The sequence below is a fragment of the Chanos chanos genome, chromosome 2 (assembly GCF_902362185.1).
Source record: "Chanos chanos chromosome 2, fChaCha1.1, whole genome shotgun sequence".
NCBI classification, from domain to species: Eukaryota; Metazoa; Chordata; class Actinopteri; order Gonorynchiformes; family Chanidae; genus Chanos; species Chanos chanos.
In genome coordinates this window covers 5,257,063-5,281,271 of record NC_044496.1, presented here as the reverse complement: position 1 = coordinate 5,281,271, position 24,209 = coordinate 5,257,063, and the positions used below count along the sequence as shown (strand labels likewise).

The 24,209-nt window shown below is 43.5% G+C and overlaps 2 protein-coding genes across 2 annotated transcripts in view; both read right to left on the bottom strand.

Moving 5' to 3' along the window:
* The window catches only part of slc9a5 (solute carrier family 9 member A5), a 28,028-nt gene extending 27,162 nt beyond the window's left edge, over window positions 1-866 (bottom strand). The window contains exon 1 of the mRNA XM_030793150.1: window positions 533-866. Coding sequence (XP_030649010.1) covers window positions 533-866 — 334 coding nt within the window. The remainder of the gene's footprint in view (window positions 1-532) is intronic.
* Window positions 867-2,767: 1,901 nt separating this feature from the next.
* fhod1 (formin homology 2 domain containing 1) overlaps window positions 2,768-24,209 on the bottom strand; it is a 47,983-nt gene continuing 26,541 nt past the window's right edge. The window contains exons 9-26 of the mRNA XM_030794119.1: window positions 24,053-24,196; window positions 23,146-23,501; window positions 20,225-20,335; window positions 18,617-18,709; window positions 17,729-17,752; window positions 16,512-16,562; window positions 14,797-14,948; window positions 12,868-12,975; window positions 10,518-11,437; window positions 10,266-10,421; window positions 9,652-9,834; window positions 8,208-8,327; window positions 7,360-7,521; window positions 6,713-6,903; window positions 6,222-6,414; window positions 5,658-5,823; window positions 3,953-4,129; window positions 2,768-3,076 (exon numbers count right to left, since the gene is read on the bottom strand). Coding sequence (XP_030649979.1) covers window positions 2,997-3,076; window positions 3,953-4,129; window positions 5,658-5,823; window positions 6,222-6,414; window positions 6,713-6,903; window positions 7,360-7,521; window positions 8,208-8,327; window positions 9,652-9,834; window positions 10,266-10,421; window positions 10,518-11,437; window positions 12,868-12,975; window positions 14,797-14,948; window positions 16,512-16,562; window positions 17,729-17,752; window positions 18,617-18,709; window positions 20,225-20,335; window positions 23,146-23,501; window positions 24,053-24,196 — 3,387 coding nt within the window. The 3' untranslated portion in view covers window positions 2,768-2,996. The remainder of the gene's footprint in view (window positions 3,077-3,952; window positions 4,130-5,657; window positions 5,824-6,221; window positions 6,415-6,712; window positions 6,904-7,359; window positions 7,522-8,207; window positions 8,328-9,651; window positions 9,835-10,265; window positions 10,422-10,517; window positions 11,438-12,867; window positions 12,976-14,796; window positions 14,949-16,511; window positions 16,563-17,728; window positions 17,753-18,616; window positions 18,710-20,224; window positions 20,336-23,145; window positions 23,502-24,052; window positions 24,197-24,209) is intronic.

Here is a 24,209-nt window from a genome sequence, read left to right as displayed (position 1 = left end):
AAAAAAAACTTCTGCGAAAGCAGAATAGGGCGAAATTTGAAAAAAGGGAAACGAAAAGAACCGATATCTTACGGTTACAACTGTCCACTAAAGCCAGTTTACGTATTACTGAGTAGACTTTACTTATACGATTTAAAATTCTCAGTCAATCCCTCCTTTAAAAGGGTAATGTATCTAATGTCCCAAAGGAAATATACGCGCTCAACTGCCATGGTAACCATCAATCTTGGAACGAGAGTTCACTCACCCGTTTTACGCACGGCCTTAATGGCGCTTTATTTCACACAATTCACTACGTGTACATTTGAACTTTCATCGCAAAAGAAAGTGCACGTAATAAAAGTACATCTATCCAACACGGATTCGTGATTTGACGGCTGAATGTAAGTGAGAATGCAACATTAAGTTTACCTCGTGTAATCAGCAGGGTATTACATGGTCTGTGGCATAGTTTCTGCTGAAACAACTCCAGAGTGCCAGTAACAACTTTTGGCTTAGCGTGATTAAAAGAATAGAGACATTGTTCACTTACATATTTTTGCCACGCTCGCAACCAGGAGCCATATGGCGATAATATAGGGAGTTTGAACGTAGCTCCATTCCCACTGTACTATCTTATAGCCTCCTCCGTGGTGATGAGACGATTCTCCGCTGTCGGTGGCTGACGCCGGTTCATCCGCAGATCGAGCTAACGCAATCCCGGGATGACCGTACTCTTCGGCAGTATACGGAGAACCAGCTGGGGTAGGCACCGGCGACACAGCACTCCGAACAAGCTCGGGAGGCAACGGTGTCTCTGACACGTAAAGGTCAGTCGATGCCTCACAGGCTGCCGATACCAGCAGGACCAAGGTGAGGGAGAGCATCTTCCCAGGACGTTCAGCGGTCTGTCATTTTCCTTTCTTTTTTATAGGCTACGTCGGACGCAGTAGCGAAGGGTCCAGCGGGACGCCCAGTCAGTCAGCCTACCGGTTTACAATATCAACACCTCAGTCCCCGTTAACTGGCAAAGGTACCGTTGGCGTATCAGGACACGTGATCCAACTCCCAAGTGACCGCCGAGGTTTTCGTTAAAGAGCCATCACACGGACAACCGAAATGACCTTTTCAGTGTATCTTTCCACGACACGTTTTCTTAAGTATCTATCTCTATGGATGTATTACGTTTTATTAACTATTACCTTAAAAAAAGAAAAGTTGTACCACTGTATTTGTGGGACGGTGGCACACTAAAAATTCCTTTTTTTAAAAAAAATCACACATATGTACATCTGTAATCCAGCGTCTCATTTCAGTGAGCATTTAAACAACAATTTCTCCCCGTACACGTTTTGAACCGTTCTCCGTCCGCAGCGAAATTAATCACATCGAGTGCTCCCCCGCGAGGACAAAATCAGGAATTATTTAATATCCACAGAGAAACGCGGAGCATAATCCCACAGATGAATAAAATAACTAAAACAGCTTGGCACGTTAAAATAGTTTATTTGCAACAAACGTAAATTTGAAGAGAAAGTCAAAACATTGTCAACGATAGAGATTCTCTGTACACAAGAGGACACGTCAAGAAAACATTTAACAGCTTTCTTTAGGGATTACATTTTCCAAATACAATTTTAAAACCACATTGAAAGGATATATTCATTATGTATGTGCCTTAAATGGTAAGAGGCATGGTATTGGCAAGAAGTGGAACAATCCTTGAGTTATAGGCTACATTCAGAGTGTAAACATATGCGCTGTGTTTAACAAGAATTAAGATCATGAACGGAATAAATCTGGGGAGGGACAGTACATGATATGTATATATATGCAGCTCCATCTATCTAAAACATAACCCCACACATCTCACTGCTTATTGTGCAAAAATCGAGCAGATCCAAAAAAAAAAAAAAAAAAAAAGTTTTCTTAGTCTTTCAAAACAGCAACGTTAATTGTGTTCATTTTCATAGTCCCTGCAAACGTTTTCTTTTGCCAAAGTGTTTTCCTCAGATTTTCGAGGAACCCATCAATGTGCGCACGTCACCAGAAAGTGTCTCAGTGGTTCTATTACAAAAAAAAAAAATTGATTTTTGAAATTGAGTGCTAAAATCTAATAGTCTGGAGAACAATGGAACACTGTTATGTGCTACTACGTGTGGAAAAGCCACGTCTATTTTCCTGGTTCACCGCTGGTTTCCGAAAATCAAAAAAACCAACGTAAAACACACTTTTAACCATTAAAATGTGGTGCAGCAGGTCCCTGCCTCCAAACACACCCTGTGATGTAGAGGTCACACATTATTAACCTTTAAGAAAGTGTCGAGATAAATAAAAGGAGGGAAAAAAATTGACCTAGCCCTGTTTATCAAGATCTCCTTATTGGTGAGGGAAAAGGAGGTCCCACTGACCTCTAGTGAAACAGCATTGCATGCATTCGCTACAACATTCAAAACAATTCCTGTCTGCTCCTATTGTGAAAACATACGAGTCTTCACATAAAACCATCCCTTTGACCAAAAGACAATATGTTCCTCTTTTTTCAAAAAAAAAAAAAAATCCATATACATCACAAATACTTGCCTCTGTACAAAATATGCAAATTTACATCTTTGTTGCACTGGCTATATCAATACAGGCAGACAGAGATTTAATACTTGAAAATACTAAGTAGCTTGTACCACTAAAAAAAAACCAAACAAACAAAAAAACAAAACAAAAAAAAAAAACAACATGCTGGATGGCTTTACCATCCTGTGTGTGTGCATTCACAGGAACTCAGGTCCTATGTGATCAGACACTGACAAAGCGACAGACATCGTGGAATCACAAGCTCTTTGTTGCCTGTATTTGTCTTCTTCGCTTGTGCTCTGTATTTCCACGTGTATTGCCGTCAGTCCCCTCCATGTCTCTTAGCTTAGAAACGCCTGTCTTCCCTCAAAACTTCATTCTTTGTAGTTTTGCTGCTGAGATTTCGCCTGTGGTGTGCTCCTCAAACGAGTCTTGGTTTTCTCCACTCAGACCTTATCACTCTCCTTACTCAGTCCCAAAGCCTGAACCACTTCTGTGCTGAGTCCACTCTTCAAAGTCCTCCGCACTGCAACACAACACACAGAGTTCAGAGTTAACACGCACATCATTCACACTGAAACTATGCCAGATACCAAGGATTGTGTCTGAATCACAAATTTCACATTTAAAACAAAGGCATCAATACGTATGCCAAGTGTGAATTTGATTAGGTCAACATAACTCAGAATTTAGAGATTAGCCTAACTCTATACGTAGAGATATCAAATATTCATGTATGTTTGGAGGTTTGGGTGCTTTCTGTCTCCTCATACTGAAGAACTGCACAAACAGGACTTTGAACAGGCTCTGTTTTTTTTTAATAAATTATCAGCCCTGAATTCCAGTGAGTTTCTGAGATGTCAGGAGGCAGAGCTGGGAAAAGATAAGCTGATGTGTGATACTGATCTGAGAGAGAGAGCAAGGGAGATATTTTTGTGGGACACTACAAACAGTGAGATATGGAAGCAGCGAGATTATGGCTTATTTTGGACACATGTGGTCTATTGAATGTTCACACAAAAAACCAAATTCCTTTTCTTATCACTCAGCAATAGCTCCTATCTACTCGAACCAAAACCTAAGAAACACTGAAAGTCTATGGCCACAACAACTAAAAGAGATTCTCCTGTGAAAGTCAGGTCAGAGGCAAGAGGCTATGTCTGATTCACTCCTGTGAGAATGCAGTTGAAAAAGGACAACAACTTCAAAGACTCTACAATATTAGGAGTTAAAAAATTAAACATTCTTAAGACTACAAAGACTGAAGTCATGATAGCAGATGGCATTAAATCTTTGCACTTTTTTGTTTGTTTGTTTTTTTCGGGGGTTTTTGTATTACCAAGGTCACTGTGCCTAAAAAGGAAACAATTACATTTAACCAAAAGGAAAATGTTTTACTCACGGGATTTTCTGTTCAGCCTTGAGCGCTTTCGTGTTTTGGGACTGGAGGACCTCTCTGAGGGATTGTGGGTAACAGACTTGACCAATCGATCCATGATCTCATCCGTGGCATCATCCTGCGAGCTTGTGCTGTCCTCTTTGGCTGTGTTCATCTGTGATGGGCTAATACTGCCTATACCTGGATTTAAACAAAATGCATACAGGCATTCAGTTCAATTAGTCACATGTCTAAGACCAGTTATGAGGAACATCTTAGAAAGTTAGGCTAGATTAGGTTAGGACAGAGGTGGGGTAATGTTATCTATAGGGCTATCCATACAGAATGTCTTCACTTTGGTTGAAAAGGCAAGTATCATTGGTATCAGCCAAATCTAAATGGTGCAGACATCTGACAGCGAGTCTAAAATGATCAGTCCGTTCACAAAACTGCTGAAATTTCCAATGCACAGGGGTCTTTTCATTTGCACACACACACACACACATACACACACACACACACACACACACACACATACACACTTAGCATGCTGCCTTCACCATACACTTCAGCACACAGGAATCAATCTCAGAGCTCCAACATCATATGAAATAGTTTCATGAATCTCAGTATCATGGCTTGTCTTTCTCGGAGAGGTATTTTTAACTTCAGTTGGAAATAACATGCAAAAAAAAACCCCCAAAAAAACCCGACTAGTTCTCATCAAGTAGTAACTAATAATGAGCAAACATTTGTAAGTTAGTGTGCTGTTATTGTTCAAGTCACTTCACAACAAATGGAATAACGGGTCAATACAGGTTAGCCTTCATGCCTGTACAACCCATGCTTTCCACGCTCCACATGAGTTATACCTTCATCTTCAAGCTCTTGAGTTGGGGAACTTTCTACAGGTGAAGTTGGATCAGTTTCAGAGTCCTCAAGATCATCTGTCAGATTCAATCGCCCAGTTAAACACAAATGAAGGTGTGAGTGTATTTGTGGGCAGGGCTCTGTCTGTAAAGAGGCTCCCTATTCAACTTGTAGGCCTACAAGGCCTATTATTTCTGTTCTGTAGCTCTGTAAAAATCCAATCTTTAATATCACTGGTTCTGAATGTCCTTAGCGAACTCCTACATTCAGAGGTTTCTGCTCCATTGAGACAGAACGACAGAGAACAAGACTCACTATCAAGTGCTGAGCATTTTGTGGAAAATTTACCAAAACTGACATTATGGATCTTTCATGTCAGTATTTCTCATGATACTTAACCCTCTTCATGTCCACCTAAAAACATTCCAACACAATGGGTGCATTCGAGTAATGGAGAGTCTACACTGATACTCAATATACACACAGGCCTACACCATGTAAAGAATTTCCTGACATTAGATAGTTTAAAGATCCGGTGTCCTAATCTAATGCTGATCCAACTGAAATATGTAAAGACATCACAAAGCTTTTGTCTGTCTTTGAATTAAATAAAAATACAACAGCCCATTATGCTGCTCCTCGTGTCACAAAAAGTGATAGTACAAATGGAAGTTCCATAACCATACACTAGTGTTTCAAGTAAATTAAATAAATTACCATTGTATTTGTCATTACCATGGAAAAAAAATTCAAACACATGGTGATGAGGATTTTCAGTCATATCATATCAGCCAATCACACTACGATCTGAAGTGTTCAAAATTGCTTTGTGGATTGATGGATTGGCTGTGCATCTTACCTCTTATCGCCCGGGACCTGCGTAGTTTGGTATTGTTGTCACCGGCGATGAGCAAGTTCTTCATGTTCTCGTGGTCCTCTTGGCTCGGCTCAGGTTCCGTTGTCGTGGAGACAGGGGCGGGGCCATCCTGGGTCACGGGTGAAACAGCTCCAGAGAACTTCTCTGTCTGTAGGGAGAAGTCACGATGAGAGCAATAGTTATCATCCTCAAAGTACACCACGAGGTCTAGGTTATTAAAAACCGGGGAGGTTACGGCAGTTTTGCACATCAGCACATCTTCAATTACAGCTCTAAACTTCAGCTGAAGGAGGTAAAAAAAAAAAAAAAAAAAAAGAATTTGACTCATGTCATATCTTGAGCTCATCTTTACTGCTGAGGCAGCTACTGCCTTGCTCCACACCCGTGCAGTGCATCCAAAGTAGTACAGACACTCTACGGCACAATATTTCCCCTGGGGATCTTTCTCCCTGAGGTATTTTATGGCTGGCAGATTAAAAAACAAAAAACTGTGAGATGGTAGACCAGGGGCAAGGATGGGTTTTATCAAATGTCCTCAGGACTCACCTCTGTGATCATTTTCCCTCGAGTCTTGGTCCTTTCTCGGTGTGCTTGTCGCTTTCGTTTCTGGGTAAGGACTCTCTCTCTGGTGGTGCGGTATTCGAGCGCAAACTCACTGATGATCTTACAGAACTGAGTCACCTTGATGTCCCGCACAGAGTAGGAAGGCTGACCCAGGTACAACAGGAATGAGTGAAACCTGTCAGAGGAGAGAGTGATAGAGACAGAGAGAGAGAGAGAGATAGGGTGAGAGGAATAAAAGTTGACAGAGAAAGAAGAAAGTATTCACAATCGTAAGTGTGATTGAAGTAAAATGGCTGAATGTTCAGTTTTTGTTTGAAACTGTACTCTAAAAATCTTAAATATCATCAATATCACAAACCAGTAAAGTACAACAGGCAATGATCAACATAGTTACAGTCACACTGAAACCATCTCTCACACTCTCTGTCTCCCACAAGAGCCTTCACTGGAAGCAGGACGGGGGCCGTACTCACCTGTTGATGATCCGTCGATGGACCACTTTCAGGATGATGATTTTCTCTGTGCAGTCCTTCAGAAACTCTGTCATCCTGTTCTTCAGATGTAGCTTGGTCTCATGCTTGGCCACGATCTTCAGGTTGTCCCAGGACATCTTACACTTCCTCTCCAACTGCACCAGATTGTCAGACAACTGTTCAAACTCCACCTGCCAAAGGAACAGAGAGTGACACAGAGAAGAGGGGTGAAACAGCTCCAGAGAACTTCTCTGTCTGTAGGGGAGAAGTCACAAGTAATAGTCAGTCTAATGATTAATCAAAAGGCTTTCAATGAAGAAGCATATGAACACTAGATAGAACATTGCAGACATTCCTGAAGTCCATGGAAAATAGCAATGCCTGGGACACTACATGAAAGTAATGCCGGTAATGATGAACTTCATGTCATTGTCCCAACTCCAGAGAAAACAACCTAAGTGAAGGATACCATTTATCAAATTATTAATTCACAAAAAGCTCAAGTTTCCCCCAGAACCCCAACCGGACCTGTATACATGGAGAGGCAGTACTAGTAGGAATGTTTTCAGGCAGGCTATTCCCCAACACCCCCGGAATGCCACTGTAGTCTTTAGATTTTTAAACGCAACTCTGTTGATATAATTTACCTTGGCAGAGCGTGTGATGGCTGGGATCTCCGAGTACACGTCCGTCGTGTCCGGAAATTTCTCTAACACAAAGTTGCAGGTGTGGTGAAGCAAGGACTGTCTGTGTACTGTGTCCTTCACCTCTGTGACCTTTTCCAGGTAACTCAGCTCAAAACCTTTTGCCTTAGGGGAGAGAGTGAAGGAGAGGACAGAGGGTATTCAAAAGCTATAAAGTAACAGAAAAACAGAAAACTGATGGAAACACTTAATTTTTTTTTATGTGTTTGGTTTAATGAGGATATCCTTTGAAGGAGAGAAGGGAAGCAGGGCTCGAAGATGATAAATTTGGAATAAAAAAATTATGGCATAATAAGAATGATCCGGGCAAGTTATTACTCATCTGTCAGTGATTTAATGACCTGTGTGAGAAGGTTAGAAGAGACTTTTAAAGAGCCTCTGTCCGCAGCCTCCTGATACCAGAATGAGGCGGTTTATTATCAGACTGTTATCAGATAACACCATCGGGCTGGATACCCACTTGTCCGTGTGTGGAGGTCACCATAATCCTGGCCTATTAAACTACTCTGCTAAGCCAGCAACACACACACACACACACACACACACACACACACACACACACACACACACACACACACAAACAAATGTGGCGTGCAAGGATCCTAATCGTCTTACCCTCCACGGGAAAACAAAACACACTGAAAGCACAGCCGTGCCTCCTTCACGTGCACAGGTCATCCCTGACTCAATCTCACTACAACTTATATCAGCGCTTTCGTTTTCGGTAAGCGAGGCCTGTCGGTTACGATGAGCGTGCGTCTCTTCGGCGTGGACGGGGGGAAAAGACTTACGCTGGAACTGTTGAGGAAGTTTCCGACGGCGAGCAGCGTTGCCAGGATCCGTTTGAAAGTTTTGTTCTGGGCGAGCTGCTCCATGCCCAGTTTCAGGTCGAACAGGGGCTCTGCAATCTCCTAGAGCAGGACACGTGAGAAAATTAGCGAGAAGAATGTGTGAGAGAGAGACACACACACACACACACACACACACTCAGAGACATGCCAGCACGCACAAACGCACACAGGCACGCACGCGCATGCACACAAACATGCACGCACACGCACGCACACGCACGCATACACGCACATTCAGACGGACACACACACACACACACAGAGCAGACAATAAGAAAGAGTATCAGATACTGCTAATGTACAGTGTTTCTTAGCTAGTTAAGGAAACATTAAGTGCTCTCATATAAAAGAGATTTGGCCTTCACACAGAGAGGAGCTAAATCAAAGATGATGGGCTTTATGATAAACGGTTATGCTTAATTTGTAAAAACCACTTGACGCCAAGTTTTCCACTTATGGGGAACAACAACAGACCTGAACACATCCACGCACAGAACTTTTTGTATTCAAAAGAAAAAACACACAGCAACTTCTGCCTCTCTTTTGAATGTGTTGAGGTGTTTTAAAATGTTCTAGAATTCTTTTTTTCTCCCCAAAAGTTCCGGAAAGAGAGCTTAGCTTAAAGCCTTGGCGTATAACCAGACATTGGAACCTTCACAGCAATTCTGGCATTGAAGTTGTTGTTGAATGAATGAAGATGACTCTCTGTGCATTTGCCAACCATAAAACAGATGGTTGTGACCACTAAAAAGGCAGGTTATACCACAGCCACATCAATATCACTTGATTTTGAAGATGCCTGTAATGTTGTCTGGATAATTTAAGATTATTGCCACGTTTGCTTCCCCCCCCCACCCTCTGCTTCAAACAAAAAAAACAAAACAAAAAAAAAACATTAAAAAAAAAAAATAAAAGAGAGAGAGAGAATTTGGCAAAGGAAATGAGTAGCAGAGGGACTAATTTGTCTCATGCTAGCTTTCCAGACAGTGAACCTAAGCCAGTAAATCTTTGTGGCAAGCCAAAGAGCCAACAGACCAAACGGGAACATAATCAAGCAATGCTTTATGCTGGTAATGAAGATATGCAGTGATGACCTTCAGTGAGTAGTGAGGGTGGGCAAGTGCGCGCACACACACACACACACATACACGCACAAACACACACAAACACACAAATTACGTAGTCACTCATTTTCAAAGGGAAGCCACAGTAAGCGCTGTTTGGCTGATCTGACATAGCATCTATTACATATACATGTACATCTCATTTCTCCACAGAGGCTGTTTGAAGTGGAAAGTTCTGGAACATTACTAAAGACTTAATTTCACAAATTCACGCTCGCAGTCTGAGCCTGAATGACGACAGACTGTCAGCGTCGGCCAACCTTTTCCAGCGTCTCATAGTTGAGTTTGAAGGCCCAGAGCTGAAGGCGGGCCGTCAGGCCACTGATGGAGGACAGGGTGAGGAGGAACTGCTCAGCCGTCCCCAGTGGCACCTCCGGACTGGCCAGCTGGGCCTCCTGGATCTTCTGCTTCTCCTCTTCAGTCGGAATCATGGTCAAGATTTTCTACTCAGATGGAGAGAGCGTGAGCGTGAGTGTGCGTGTGTGTGTGTGAGGGAGAGAGAGAGAGAGGGAGAGAGAGACAGAGACAGAGAGAAAGAGAGATAGAGACAGAGAGAGAGAGAGAGAGAGAGAGAGACAGAGAGAGAGAGAGAATGATTGTGACCCTACAGTAAATAATTATAAATTACAACCTCATACCTTGGTCAGTTTTTCATTAAAAAAACAAACAAACAAACAAACAAACATGCAGGTGGAGATCTATTACTGCACAAACACCCTCTATTTCTTTCTATGTAAGATTTTTACCGCCAGTTTTACCTGTAATGTTTCTTCGAAAACTGAACAAAAGTTTTCATTCTAACTGGGAACATTTATTTGTCAATAGATAATGGCACACCAGTGCCCTCTTGTGGACACTAGACATGTTGAAATACCTCAATGCCTTCTTTACTGATGGCATATTCGTCAAAGTTCAGGATGGCACTTTTAATGACATGAACAGCAGGTAGGACAGTCATCCCAATGTTGATGGCATTGCTCCTCTTAGAATCGAGAACGTGAATTTCAGATTTCTTCACCTCCGGTCCTTTCTATTGGAGTAAAGCACAGAGCACAAACTTGGGTTTAATAAGGTCATGAAGACTACATTTCCTTTGCTAAACTTTAATCAGTCTATAATCCATTACCTTGCCAACTACAATGTCTTTGGTCTTGGACTCAAAGAGATGCTCCAGCTTAGCTGTATCCACGGTAACTTTGTCCAACGACGCCCACACGGTGCCCCGCCCAAACTTACATTTCCTGGGGCTGTCGGGCTGTTTGAGCTCTTTCCAAAACAGCTTCACCGTCTTTTTCTTTTTAGCAAAGGCGGGATCAGCCCCTGGTGGAGGCGGTGGTGGGGGCATGCCAGGGGGAGGTGGAGGACGAGGGGCACCACCGGGACCTCCACCTGGGGGAGGTGGCGGAGGAGGTGGAGGGGCTCCTGTTCCAGGGGCCCCGGGAGGTGGCGGAGGGGGTGGTGGCGGTACAGCCCCCAGCCCCGGCATGGACGGAGGCGGCGGGGGGATCCTGTTGGACACGCCCATATCAAAGGTGTCGATATCCAGCACGTCAATGTCCTCGTCTTCCATAAGATCTGAAAAGTCCAGGTCTTTGATTTTGAGGTCTTTGGAGCTGGGCTGCAGCTGCTCCCAGGCGTCCTGACTGTCTCTGGCCAGCGGCGTCATCTTGGTCTTCTCCAGGCTGCGTGAGTGAGTCTCCGCATCGATGCTGCACTGCGGGCGAATTCTCCGCTGTTGCTCGTCCGCCAGTTTGGCTTTCGCCACCTGGGCACTGCCCTCCAGGCCTTCCAGCTCTGCCCGTCTGGAGCCGTCCTCGCTGGGCTGGCCCAGCCGGGAACGGAGGCTGGAGAGCCGGCCGGCCAAACTGCTGATGCTCTGGTCATCTGCTCCTCCCTGTCCCAGGTTCTCTTCTGCCGCCGGGCTCCTCAGCGCTCCCGGACTGCCTTTGTTCTTGGCATAAAGCATGTCGAGCATGAACTTCTTGTCACTGGAGAGTGTACGGTGCTGCTCTGCCACGCTGCCCTGGCGCTGGACACTGCCCCCTGCTGGAGTCCAGATGAAATGGTCAGCAGCGTTGCAAGGCAAATATCTAATTTGCATTCACACAGTTGATTTGGAATATTACAACAAGAAGGACATTAAATAATGACAGAGTCATGCTGGTATACATTTCTGACAATGAAGTCAGAGACGATTAACAAACCAATGTTAAAAAACAAAGTTTTTTTTTGTTTTTTGGTTTTTGTTTTTTTTTAAATACCGCACATTCATCATGCAACAAAATGTAATTCAGTAAAGTCTAGGCAGTGCTCAAAAACAGTAAATCAGAACATGCTAGTGCAATAATCTTCCAGTTTATTAAAAGAAAATTGTGACATTTGCATGAACATACTCAGTTAGCATGAAGGGTTTCTGCTGAGAAACACTGCTGAGAGGATGCAGCCCTACCTTCAAAAACCCCGACATGAGTACAAATCTCAGTATTTCCACAAGCTACCATGTTAAAACGCCTGCAAGAAACCAGGAGCGACGCAGTCACTGTAATAATGGATGCTAACTGCACTCTCTCGCGCGGCTCGGCTGGACTTTCCGTCAGAATTCAGAGTCAAAACGGAAACTGGGAGGAGAGATCCTCATCTTCCACTGTAAACAGTTTATGTGTCTACTCTGTAATCTCGCCTTCATTTCCACTCCCTGGGCGATGAGCTCGTTAGTGAATGGGTCATTTGGACCACGGCCACAGGGGGGAGGGCGAGGGGGGTGGGGGGGGGAGATCTCTCAGATATCTTCAAAGCGGCACAGCAAAAATACTTTTGCTTGAAATCAGGCTGTGGACTTGTTAAAATAACAATTCTGTCTGGAATGTAGGCTGCCCCCTCATACAGTTACAAGCCGTGTGTGTGCGTGTGCGTGTGTGAGTGTGTGTGTGTGTGTTTCTTTTTTATGCAGTGCTCAGTGAGTTTCCAGAGAAGAAAATTAGGTCCCCAATACAATGCCAAAAGCGTCCTATGAAATACAATGCCCTGAATATAACTGCAATGCACATTCCCGCGACGGTGGACATTTTATGAATTAGTGGATGACAGGGACAGATAGAGTGATTCAAGAGACTGTGCCTTCATGTTTTCTTTCCCTTCCTGTTTCCTGTTCAAAGGCTAAATGACAGAAAGAGACAAGAAGAGAGAGAGAGAGAGAGAGAGGGAGAGAGAGGGAGAGAGAGAGAGGGAGGGAGAGAGAGGGAGGGAGAGAGAGGGAGGGAGAGAGAGGGGGGGGGAGTGAGAGGGATACTGCTACATCACATCAGCCAGTGAAAAAGAAACAAATCAAAATATTTGACAGAGAAGACAGAGAGTCAGAGAGAAAGACAAAGAAAACAAGAGAATGACATAGTGAGTGTGTTTTGGTACATGTGTATGTGTGTGGTGACAAAGACAGAAGGAGGGAAGGAGTCTATGGAGGAGATACAATCTCTTGCCTGGTTCATTATGTGTCTCCTGTGTGTCTCCTGACTGCTCCAGGGTGCTCGGGGTGGGGCTGGTCTCTCCAGAGTCTCCCTCAGGGAGCTGGGTTTCCTCGGCCGTCCCTACAAAGATACAGACAATTAAGAATGGATACCAACACAAACAGAGAGAAGTGAATATACATGTTCACACTCTCTGACACACGCGCACGCGCGCCCGCACGCACGCACGCACACACACACACACTCAGCTCTCAACTCAGAACAACACAAATTTCAGCGGCACCTAAAAGTGACACACAGAGTCATTCATAGTGCACACATTCAAAAAGAAAGGCTGGAAAATGAAAACAAGCACTGTAAATGGTAGGCCCATGTTCTCGACAAACTGCGTCACCGCTCAGAGTGAGTCTGAAATAAATTCAGGGGAGAGAGAGAGAGAGAGAGAGAGAGAGAGAGAGTGACAGACAGACAGAGAGCGAGAAAGAAGTCCCAAGAAAGTCTTTCATTCAGACCTGTCTGAAAGGCCAAATGCCTGTCACGCTCTCTCTCTCACTCTCTCACTCTCTCTCTCTCTCTCTCTCTCTCTCTCTCTCTCTCTCTCTCTCTCTCTCTCTCTCTCTCTCGTCTGCCAGGGCTCTTTTCACACACTTCAGTGTGTCTGTGTGTGTGTGGGGGGGGGGGGGGGGGGGGGGCACATTCTGGGCCTTCATCTCTCATTTCCATGTCTTTGGCGGGAGCAGAAAGGACTTCGCTGCAGCCACGCTGGCCAGCCTTCCTGAGTCACGCTGGGGTCGCTCACAAACGCCTGGGAAAGTCCAGCCTCTCCGAACATCATCGCTCATCTAAGGTATCCTGCTCACTGATTTATGATGTATCTTCACCAGAATACTTCCAAACCCTTCCTTATCATCACAGAGAGAAACCGAAGCAGCAATAGCAACCGCACTCTGACAGAAATCGGGCCGCTTTTCACACACACACACGCACACACACAATACCATTTCTCCATGCACGCTTTCCTATGGCGTCTCCCTGCCTCCTTGTGGCTTCTCACGCCACCCCACTACAATCAACAGAACCGTGCAGTGGAACATCCACTTACTCGTAGTCACGTGGATCTCCGTCCAACGCTGCTGTCACTTCAGTCAGAGTGAATGAGTCTAGCACATTCTTCCTCTGACATGTATAAATACAGCCAAAGCCTTTTTTTTTTTTTTTTGCAGTGCAAGTTGTGTGGTTTTAACACATAGAGGAAAGCTGGTCATCTGACTTCACCCACAAACAGCAGAGGTGACAGCCTGACCGTCTGGTGAGCAGCGTGGGCGGCGGTGACCCTGGCTGGCCAGGTCCCAGAAGGCACAGTGGAACAGACATTCTTTAGACAATTCTTTTAAAAGCCACAGGTGAAAAGTGAGGCGCAACAAACACAGTTTTTTTTTTTTTAAGATGGATTTCTAAGCAAACGATTCCACTGGTCTCCTTGCATACAGACATCTTTTGCAATCCACTAATTCCAATCGACAAACTTGTCTGTCTGATACTACTCCACGCTGTCACCTGGAAAAGTATTTTAACATTCATCCAGGACACTGAAAAAAAAAACCCATTATGCTGTCATTTCTGAGGTTGATGAGAATTTTTTTTCTACCCCTCTCAGTTGGACATGTACTAATATGTAAACGTTATGACATGCTCTGGACCAATCACTCAAAGGTTCCTGCGAACACTGGATTATGATTTGCGGATTAGAAGAGTGCTCTCTGGATCTGTCCCCAACACAATGACCTCTCACCCCAACACAATGACCTCTCACTTGAGACAATACACTCATACAGGGAACAACAGGCAAACATACACACACACACACACACACACACACACACACACACACACACACACACACACACACACAGAGCAAACAAAGATAGCCATTCAGGATACCTTTCGTTGGTGAAGAGGGAGCTTGATCTTCTAAGGAGCAGAGTGCTGGCTGAGGAGGTACACTGTCACTGAGGGAGACGCGCTCCTTATCTTGGTTAGCTCTCTTCTTCTTCTCAAACTGTGAGGCGGCCAGGTTACGCAGGAACGAATCTCTGCAGAACCACCACAGACAAAAGGAGCTGAGTTTCCAGAGTTTAAACAGAGACAGGGAGCCAATCTGAACTGGGAGTCATTACAAGAAGACCCAACCATTATTGGCGACCACTTGCCCAACTGATAGACCACAAGCTTAATAAGCAGAGTTGAGGTCAATTATCTTCTATCTGGAACTGAATTAGAAAATACCTCGGAATTTTATTTGGTGAATAGCCATGGCATTTGCTTACTTTCCCGGCCGTCCTGGAACGGACAGGGCTTTTACCTCAGCTCTGATAAGAAAAGATTCTTATAGATTTACAGAGCCTTTCTGTTACCACTGCAAATATTTGTTCTGTTTTTATCAGACAGAAGATACACAGACCTCGCAACGTTACGTTCCAGATTAATTCGGCTGCACGGTAGTTTAGAGCTCAAGACAGAGCGTTTAAATATTGCCGCCCCCCCCACCCCCAACCCCACCCACCACCACCACAACCACAGATATTTCCCCACAAAGTAACAGAAGCCAAGCTGACCGCCACCATCAACCTACTCCCACCAAAAAGCAGCATCTAAGGCCACTACATCTTCCAGAGTTCTTTTATTTATCAAACCAGCCCCCTCTAAACATTATCTTTGTTATTACTGAATGCATCTGATGAATGAAGTCAAGAGACAGAACAGAATAACACAGAACAGCAGAAGAACTTGAAAACACAATTGATTAGAAGACAAAAAAAATCATCAGCTGTAATGATGAGGATCGAATCGATGCCGAAGGATTACAGATTAGATTCACACTGTGTCGGAGAAGAAGCGCTCTCTCTTAGTCCATTCATAATCTGCGTTCCTCACCGAACTCTGCCTTTCACAGTCTGAGCGGCCGGAAGGCAACAGCCGCTCTGGACTGCTACCGTAGGTATGTGGGTTGAGTGTTTTACACTGGGCTACCACAAAATGACTGCCCTGATCTAAGGCCTAAACTGAGGTATGTGTACAAGGATATCATTTGATATGAATGGCTCGTGTTTAATGATAAAAATACACTCATGGTCAAAAACATTAACCTTAACACAATAACAGATTGCATCTGTCATTTGTCGGGGGGGGGGAAAGAGAAAGAAATTAAAAAAACGAAACTTGAAATGACAAATCTATTATTTAGAGTCCTAGTAATAGCACAGTCAAATTATGTAAAATAACATAAAAAGTTATGCATAAAGTTAAGCCTTCAGGAAAATAACATTAAAATTAAAACTGTTTCACATGCGGTAACAACGTAAAAAATAAATAAATGGATAAATAAATAGATAAATAAATAAATAAATAAATAAAAGGGATTGTTAGACTCTGTTTAAGTTGACGTCTACTGGAAATGTCGGGTCAAAAGTCACACAGTGAGGATTATTTCACACTTCAGATTAGATTACAAAAAAGTCAAGAAAATCACAGAGACAACACAACCCCAATCCCAGGATGCAAGAGGCTCCAGAGCACCGCGACCTAGCGTCTCTAACCCATGCGTAGCTTTGCAGGTCCACGGCAGGGTGCAATCCTGCACGGCAGACTATACTCACTCATAGTTTCTCAGAACCGGGAAATCCTTATTTACATTACAGTCCTCTGAGCTGGGGAAGAAATATTTAGGTTTACACAGAGACACAAACACAAACTCACATTGTCAAACGGTTTCAAACAACATTCAAATCTCTCTCTTTTTTTGCCGTATGTGTGCGCTAAATTAATCAGCATTCAGGTTTCTATTCAACAATTATTCAAAATACACACACAGACACCCCCCCCCCCCACCCCCAACACACACACACACACACACACACACGCACATGTGCACACGTGCGCACACACACACACACACACACACCACACACACACCACACACACACACACCACACACACACGGATCAAGATTTCAGGAGTCATGACCCAGAGAGATGCTCATCATGGTACTAACAGTTGGAGCAGTGATTCAGCAATATTTGTGACTTAGTCTCATTGTCTCCATTTGTGAGACCAGATAAGGCAGAAATTCAGTTGTGAGACAAAGGGAACTGGGGGAGTATATTTCTCTGAATATAGAAACAGGCTCAAGACTTCATTGCTTCACCCATGTTTTACTCTGAATCACCTTGCTTCGAGGAGATTTAAGCTTGATGGAATGTTTTATACAATGTTAAAAACATTCTCTCTCTAAACTGTGAGTTTCAAGCATTTGGACACTTAAATTGTAAGTGTAAAGTGTAAAAACAAAAAGGTCAATAGTTAAGAAAACACAGAAAGAAGAGAACGAAGCATCATACGCAAAATGAAAAACAAAACAGAGAAAACTGAAAGTGACAGAGAAAGTCAGGAAGACAGGCTAGAGTTTTATAATCTGTGAAAACTTAGTTGTGTTGCCTCATTCCCGTAAACCCTGTAGTCATCACTTTCGCTAAATCACAGCTCATCCTTACGCATAACTTCATTTCGTGTCATGTCGAGACTTTGTCATAAGCTGAGATTCAGACGAATGAATCAGCAATCAACAGATGTTAGGGTTAAAGTTAGTCATCGATGAAGACCTCACGAAAGGTAAGTAATGTTTGTCGTATGCTGTAAATCATCCTAACTTGGCTTTCCGGTGAATGAGTACAGAGACAAACCCGCTACTGGCCAGTTTCGCTGCCTGACTCTCGTCTGTCTCTTTCCTTCCCCCAAAATGACTAACCAGCACAGTGATTTAAAGACCTAGCACCTCCACAAAGCCACATTCTTTGGCCCTGTCACAACTACTCACCAAATACTGACAGCTTGCTTCAGTCTGTTAAAGGAGAGAAGGATGGAGAGCAGGAATGTTGGAAGCCGCAGCGCAGTAAGGAAAGAGATTAGGCACGTTGCCAAGCATTATGATGAAGGGAGGAAGGGAGAAAAGAGGAGAGAGAGAGAGAGAGAGAGAGAGAGAGAGAGGGAGAGAGAGAGAGAGGGAAACAGCAATCAGAAAGAAAGTGGAAAAAAAAAACAAAGATCAAGATTAGAGAGGACAGACAGAGAGAGAAACAAAAGGTGTATATTTTACAAAAGAGCAGGTATAGAACGAGTTTTGTTAAAGCTAAAAGTCAAAGCATGTTAAGAGACATGTCCTGTGTTTGAGATGACAGTTCATCTGAGATCTTATACTATATGTAAGAGTAACCAGAGAGAGTCAAACTGAACAGATGAGTCCAAACGACACAGCAGAACTTAAAAGTACCAAGACTCAAAACTAAGATGACGCGTCCGTACAAAGTAAATACAATACCTAACAGCATACAGCTGAAATGCACAGTGGTAACGATCGTCATAATAATCATCATATCACTAAAGTAATTGACTGACAAAAGTAAAAGTTCATGCAGCTCAATCTATGATCCAATATTAAAACCACAAAAATCTTATCTTCATGTACAAAAAGTAAATAAATCAATAAAAAACCACAACCAAAAACAAAAGGGAGAACAGGTGAGGGACTACAGCCCTTAGAATGAACAGTTCCAACTCAAAAGAAGAAAAGAGAAAATAAAAAAAATAAAAATCTAGAAAATTCATCTCTCTGTCTCTGTAATCAATCAGAGTACGTTACCCCCCTCTAGTTAAACATGGTCTTGTTCGCCGCCCTATCCCATCTCCCCAGCGAGACGCTACTTACTTAAAGACTCCTCTGCCTTCTGTCCGACTCGACTGCTCCGTCGACTCCTTCTGAGAATGGTTCTCCTGAGGACAGGAGTCCGTGGGAGATGCTCTGAGGAACACACACACACACACACACACACACACACACACACACACACACACACACACCAGGAGAATAAAATGAGCCCACAGCCAAGGCAGTAGCGCAGCTAAAACAGTCTGTGCTCCGTGTCTCCAAACAACGGTGGTTCCCGTTAATCAAATCAACAGAGTGTGTGCGTAGACAGGCACACACACACGCACGCGCGCGCACACACACACACGCACACAGTGTTCCTCTCTCTGTGGGTGTGCATGCGTGTGTGTGTGTGTGTGTGTGTGTGTGTGTGTGCATATGTGTGTGTGTGTGTGTGTGTGTGTGCGTCTGTACATTTCTAGATCTGTGCAAAGAGTGTAATGAAAACGGATGAATGTACAAAGCATCTGGGGCCATGTGGCCATATTTTCAATAAACACAATAAACAAAATCCATGCCTTCCATTTTTCCCTTTCCGTAAGTGTTACGTTAAGCATAATACAAAACAGCTCTCCCTGTCCCTGTTAAAGATCAAAGACACATGAACCTGTAATTTCATAATAGTCATCAACACAAAATGCTAGTGTTTAGTATATGAACATAATACATTAGTGAGTCATATATTGCGCATCTAAGTTGCAGTGATACAGATGTAAAAACAATGCTTCTAAAGGGGCTAAAATATATCTTATAAACTAATTGAACTGATCATGCGATAATCAAAAGTAAACATCTCTAACATTTTTTAAAAATATATATATAATTAGCGGAGTGATTTTGCTGTATGTGTACACAAACACTGATCTCAGTCCTGCCATTTTTTTAACTCTATAAACCAGCAACTTCACACATGAAAGTATCTGTAACTTACCAACTCTAAAGAAAGCAAAGAGGAAAAAGAGGGGGAGAAAAAAAGAAAAAGAAAGAAAAGAAGTGATGAACTGAACGGTTTTCATTAGATTTGTTCAAGTGTGGAGAGGAGAGAGCCCTGTACAAGCCTTCTTTAGTGATCTTAACGCTAATCCTCAGTTTTAAGTGCCAGCTCTGTTGGGTTAAAGCCTGTCTGCCCATCCGCTGAATGCACTTTACAGCCACAAAAAATGATACAGTGCCAATTTAGCACCAAAGGGAAAAAAAAAGAAAAAAAGAAAGAAAGAAAAAAAAAAGCTCAGAGGCTGCTGTGTGGTAATTTACAGTCACCCTGCGCTTCTGTTTTCTCTTCATGTCTCAATTAGTCTCAGTCCAGATGTCACATGATTACTATACTAAACAGGAACGAACGAACAAACTTTCTGCAGATGGAACAACTCTACCTGCTGTACCTGTTATATCTTTAAAATGTAATGAAAACAGATCAGAAATAAACCTTAAAGTCCCTTCACCAGTCACAGGGCAGGTGAGTATTTTGGCTTCCATTCAGAGAGGTTAATCATCCCAGTGGAACCATTAAGGATATTCCAGTCCAATTCGAGTTAGGAAGGACATTTAAAGTTCACGTTGAAAGCGTGATGACAAAGATTAAAAGTGATGAAGAGTGTGGATACAGACCTGCTGGCGGTCGTGGCAGGCTCCTCTGTTATCGACCCCACCTTTCTAAACAACTTTGACCGCCTAGAAAGTCCCATAGAAGACATGTACTGACTGATGAAAGAGCGCCCCCTAGTGAGATGGCCAGGGATGTGAGGGAAAGAGAAGTAGAACAGTGATGGTTTGGTTACATGGGAGAAAGTGGAGATAAATGTGAACAAAGACCCATTAATACCAGCAAGCTATCCAGGAAAATGTCCATAATAACTGTGCTTTTTTTCATAGCAGATACACATGCGAGCGATGTATGACCTTTGCTATCGTACTGGCGGATGGCTGAACAGCACCTCAATTTATTTGGGAAAATAATCCGAAAAATATCATTTTCAGAGAATAATGATATTAATATGTGAGTGCACAGTTATTATGGATATTTCACATAAAATACAGACATTGCAGTAGTCCCAACCACCCACAGATTGAGGAGATAGAGAAACATACAGAGACAAAGCAGAGGAATGATTAGAGCTTGTTTTTATGAAATGTGATGTCAGAGGCGATCACTGTCACAGATCTCCAATCGACTGGCTTTCCACTGGTCGCCCAGTACATTCGAGACGATGATTTTATTCTTTTCTTTTACAGGTCTAACTCAAAAATGCTTAAGAAAAGAACATGACACGATCAATACAGATAAAAGATCAACAGTCAATGAATTAATGACACAGAGAAAATTAATTCTATGACCATTTCGCAAGAGCAACAAAAAATCCTTATCAGAACCCGCCGTTTCGAGAAGAGGGAGAATGAGACCTGACGGAACGAACCAATTAGACAGGACAGCGGGTTCAGGGCCCGTTCGGCTCTGTGTGGTAGCGGAGTCCGATCACATGACCCTGGGGTTCTTATGCAATGCCAGGGCAGAACATTCCACTAGGTTTACTAAGAGACAAACGCTTTCCAAATAAAACATTTTCTCTCTCTCTCTCTCCGCATATGCACAGTGGCTTGTCAACGGAATAAAATGTTTTGCTTTGGTTAAAGTCTATACTTGGAAAGACACGTAGCAATTTGGGTACATTGCAGACGGCAGCTAGCCAAGGAAGGTCGCATACCTGACAACCCACAACCAACATCTGAATGACCTCAGGTCCATTTACAAAAACACATCCTTATTTCTGCTTCTTTTTTTTTTTTTTTTTTTTTGGTGTTTGTACAAACCATTTACTAAAATAAGAACTAGCTGTGTTTTAATCTTTTCAACCTGTTTTACAGCAGACTAATTTTTGTGTGTGTGTGTGTGTGTGTGTGTGTGTGTGTGTGTGGGTGTACTAGGACATAGTGCATTGGTGAAGCCACTTCCAAACTCAATGGGCCTAAATGATCAATGAAACAGCAGTCTTGAATCAGCTTTGCTGTGGAAAACTTTCGCTTGGACTCTCTTTGCTAATGTCTGAACAGTGTACTATTTATTTTTAAATCAAGTTTTTGGAAGTGCTCCAAACTCACTCTAGATTGCATCTCTAGAATGAGTGAATTATATCTCAGACACTGATCAGCAGGAGCAGGCTGTATTGATTGCTGAAGATCAGACTTGTTGAATCATAAGCAGACTGTGTGGTAAACGTGTGTGAACACACATTCCCATACAGTTATACATAATCAGTGCATGCTGCAGTGATGTGACTCCTACATGGAGTTTTTCACAGATCACAGACATGGAGAAAACAAACCATTAATGCATTTACAAACCAAAACAGTAAAAAAAAATCTCACCCTTTATATAAACAAACAAACAAACAAATAAACAAACAAGGCTACAAAACTTAATTGCATGAACTGTTGACATTTTGCCGAGCAGCTGTTCTCCATAAATCGGAAAACCACAGCCGTGTATGCAACGTCACATTGGATAGCTGGTCTTGGAGTCGGTGCCGGTCTGAGAACACATTACCGCATAAGGAAAAGGCCAAGGGTTGTAAAACATGAGTGCTAGCTGTCACTGGGCCTTTTGATTTGTCTCTCCCTCATGCAAAGGTTCTGCATTCACGAGAGAAGACTGCTCCGCTCAGGGTTTGTGTAACATGGACCCAGCATTATAGACGCTGTCAGTAGGGAGTGTATGTGGTAAAGTATGTGTGTGTGTGAACGCGGGACTGTAGACGTCCCACATATCTTAAAGTCAATGGTGCAGTCCCTGATCATGTCTGCACCGGTCCACATGTGGGGTTCACATCTTACCCTGCTGCCCCACTGAAGCAACGAACTGTCAACATGAGACTGGGAACCCGCTATAGCGCCATAGCGGTTCCATTGGCACTAATGTGTTCAAACCTATTGCTAAAGGCTGCTCCGCACACAACCCGTACAATCAAACCTGATTCAGTTGGTCAATGTGTTATCATCTGCATCATCTGAATCAGGTGTAGCAGTCCTGTATTGACATTAGAAAAAAAAAAGTGCAGGGCAGAGAAGGTCTCGAGGTCTTGATTAAGAAACAGTGATTTATAGTGACCAGTTTAGCCTTTAAAATATTGCCACCATGTGGAGAGAGGCAGACACTGCAGCTTCAGCACATGACATGCAAAGGTTGCATTTGCATCACCTGAACCAAATGGACTAGTAATCAGCATAAAAACATTTTCTGGCACAATTTAGTAACTGTTGCTTAAAAGCAAAAATTACAGGTAAAACAGAAAAGATAATCCTGAGGATTAAATCTAACAATGAGAGGGAAAACAGCCAGCAAAAACTGTTCAGCACATGCTATTACACAGACAGACACACAAATACACACAGACAGACGCACACAGAGGCAGACACACAGACAGACAGACAGACACACACACAGACACACAGACACACAGACACAGATGGACAGACACTTTGAGACAGACACATACACACACAGCTCTGAGCCCAGAGACACGAGTGATGCTTACGAGCGCTGGTCTTCTTCAGTGGGAGTGGCCGCAGTACCGTTAGCAGCCACAGGGGAGGAGCCCTGCGATCCAGACTCCGAGGCCTTGGACGTGGGCGAGAACGCGTCTGGAGTGCGGGGGTCAGAGGTGGGGGTGTCGGCGGGCAGCGGGGAGCTGGTGCGGCTCAGGCCGGTGGTCGGGGAGGAGGTGGAGGATGAGGACGGTGAGGCTTGTGAGGAGGACAGATCTGTGAGGTTTTGGGAGGACGCCCTTCTGCTCCTGCGTCCCTCCTGGTCACTGGGAGTAAGTTTCCTGCGGTCCTTCCGGATGTGTGGTGACGCCTCATCCATCTCCCCGTCCTCATACTTCAGAGCATTCTGACCAAGATTAAAGAGTGTTGAGTTATCTTTACTGTAAGGACACAGTAACTGTGTGACTGTGTGACTGTGTGTGTGTGTGTGTGTGTGTGTGTGTGTGTGTGTGAGTTCTCTCTACCATAAGGACACGGTAACTGTCCTGCACTGATGACAGGGATCTTAGACTGACGAGGCTAAACAGCTTAATAAAGACTTATCTCACCTGTCTCTTCTCTTACAGTGCACTATGAGTCATCATGTAAGCCTCTCTCCTCTCTCTCTCTTTCATGTGTGTGCGTTGGTGTGTGAGTATGTGTGTGTGTGTGTGTTGCTAAGATAGCAAACTTCTTAACTAATTTTCCCCTCATCTAAAAGAAGGCTTTTAAGATAGCGGCTTTTTTTAATGTACCATGGTGAAGTTTACTCTGCTAATGAAAAGCAAAATACACTGCAATACAAGGCCCTACCCTCCATTATCTGTGAATTCACTGAACTACTGTTAAAAACCACAGCACCTGTAGTGTCAGTCCACTGTGCTGTGTGCATGTGGTTTTTTTCTTTAAGATGTTTACCTCGTATATAGTGAACTGCTGTTTCAGGTCGGGGTCTGTGCCCCTGCTGGTCATGTGCTTCTGTATGATGCGCTCCATTCCCTGCTGTTCCAGGCAATCTGTGACATCATAGAACGAGTCCTGATCCGGGAGGGCTCCCAAAGTCTGGGGGCGTGGA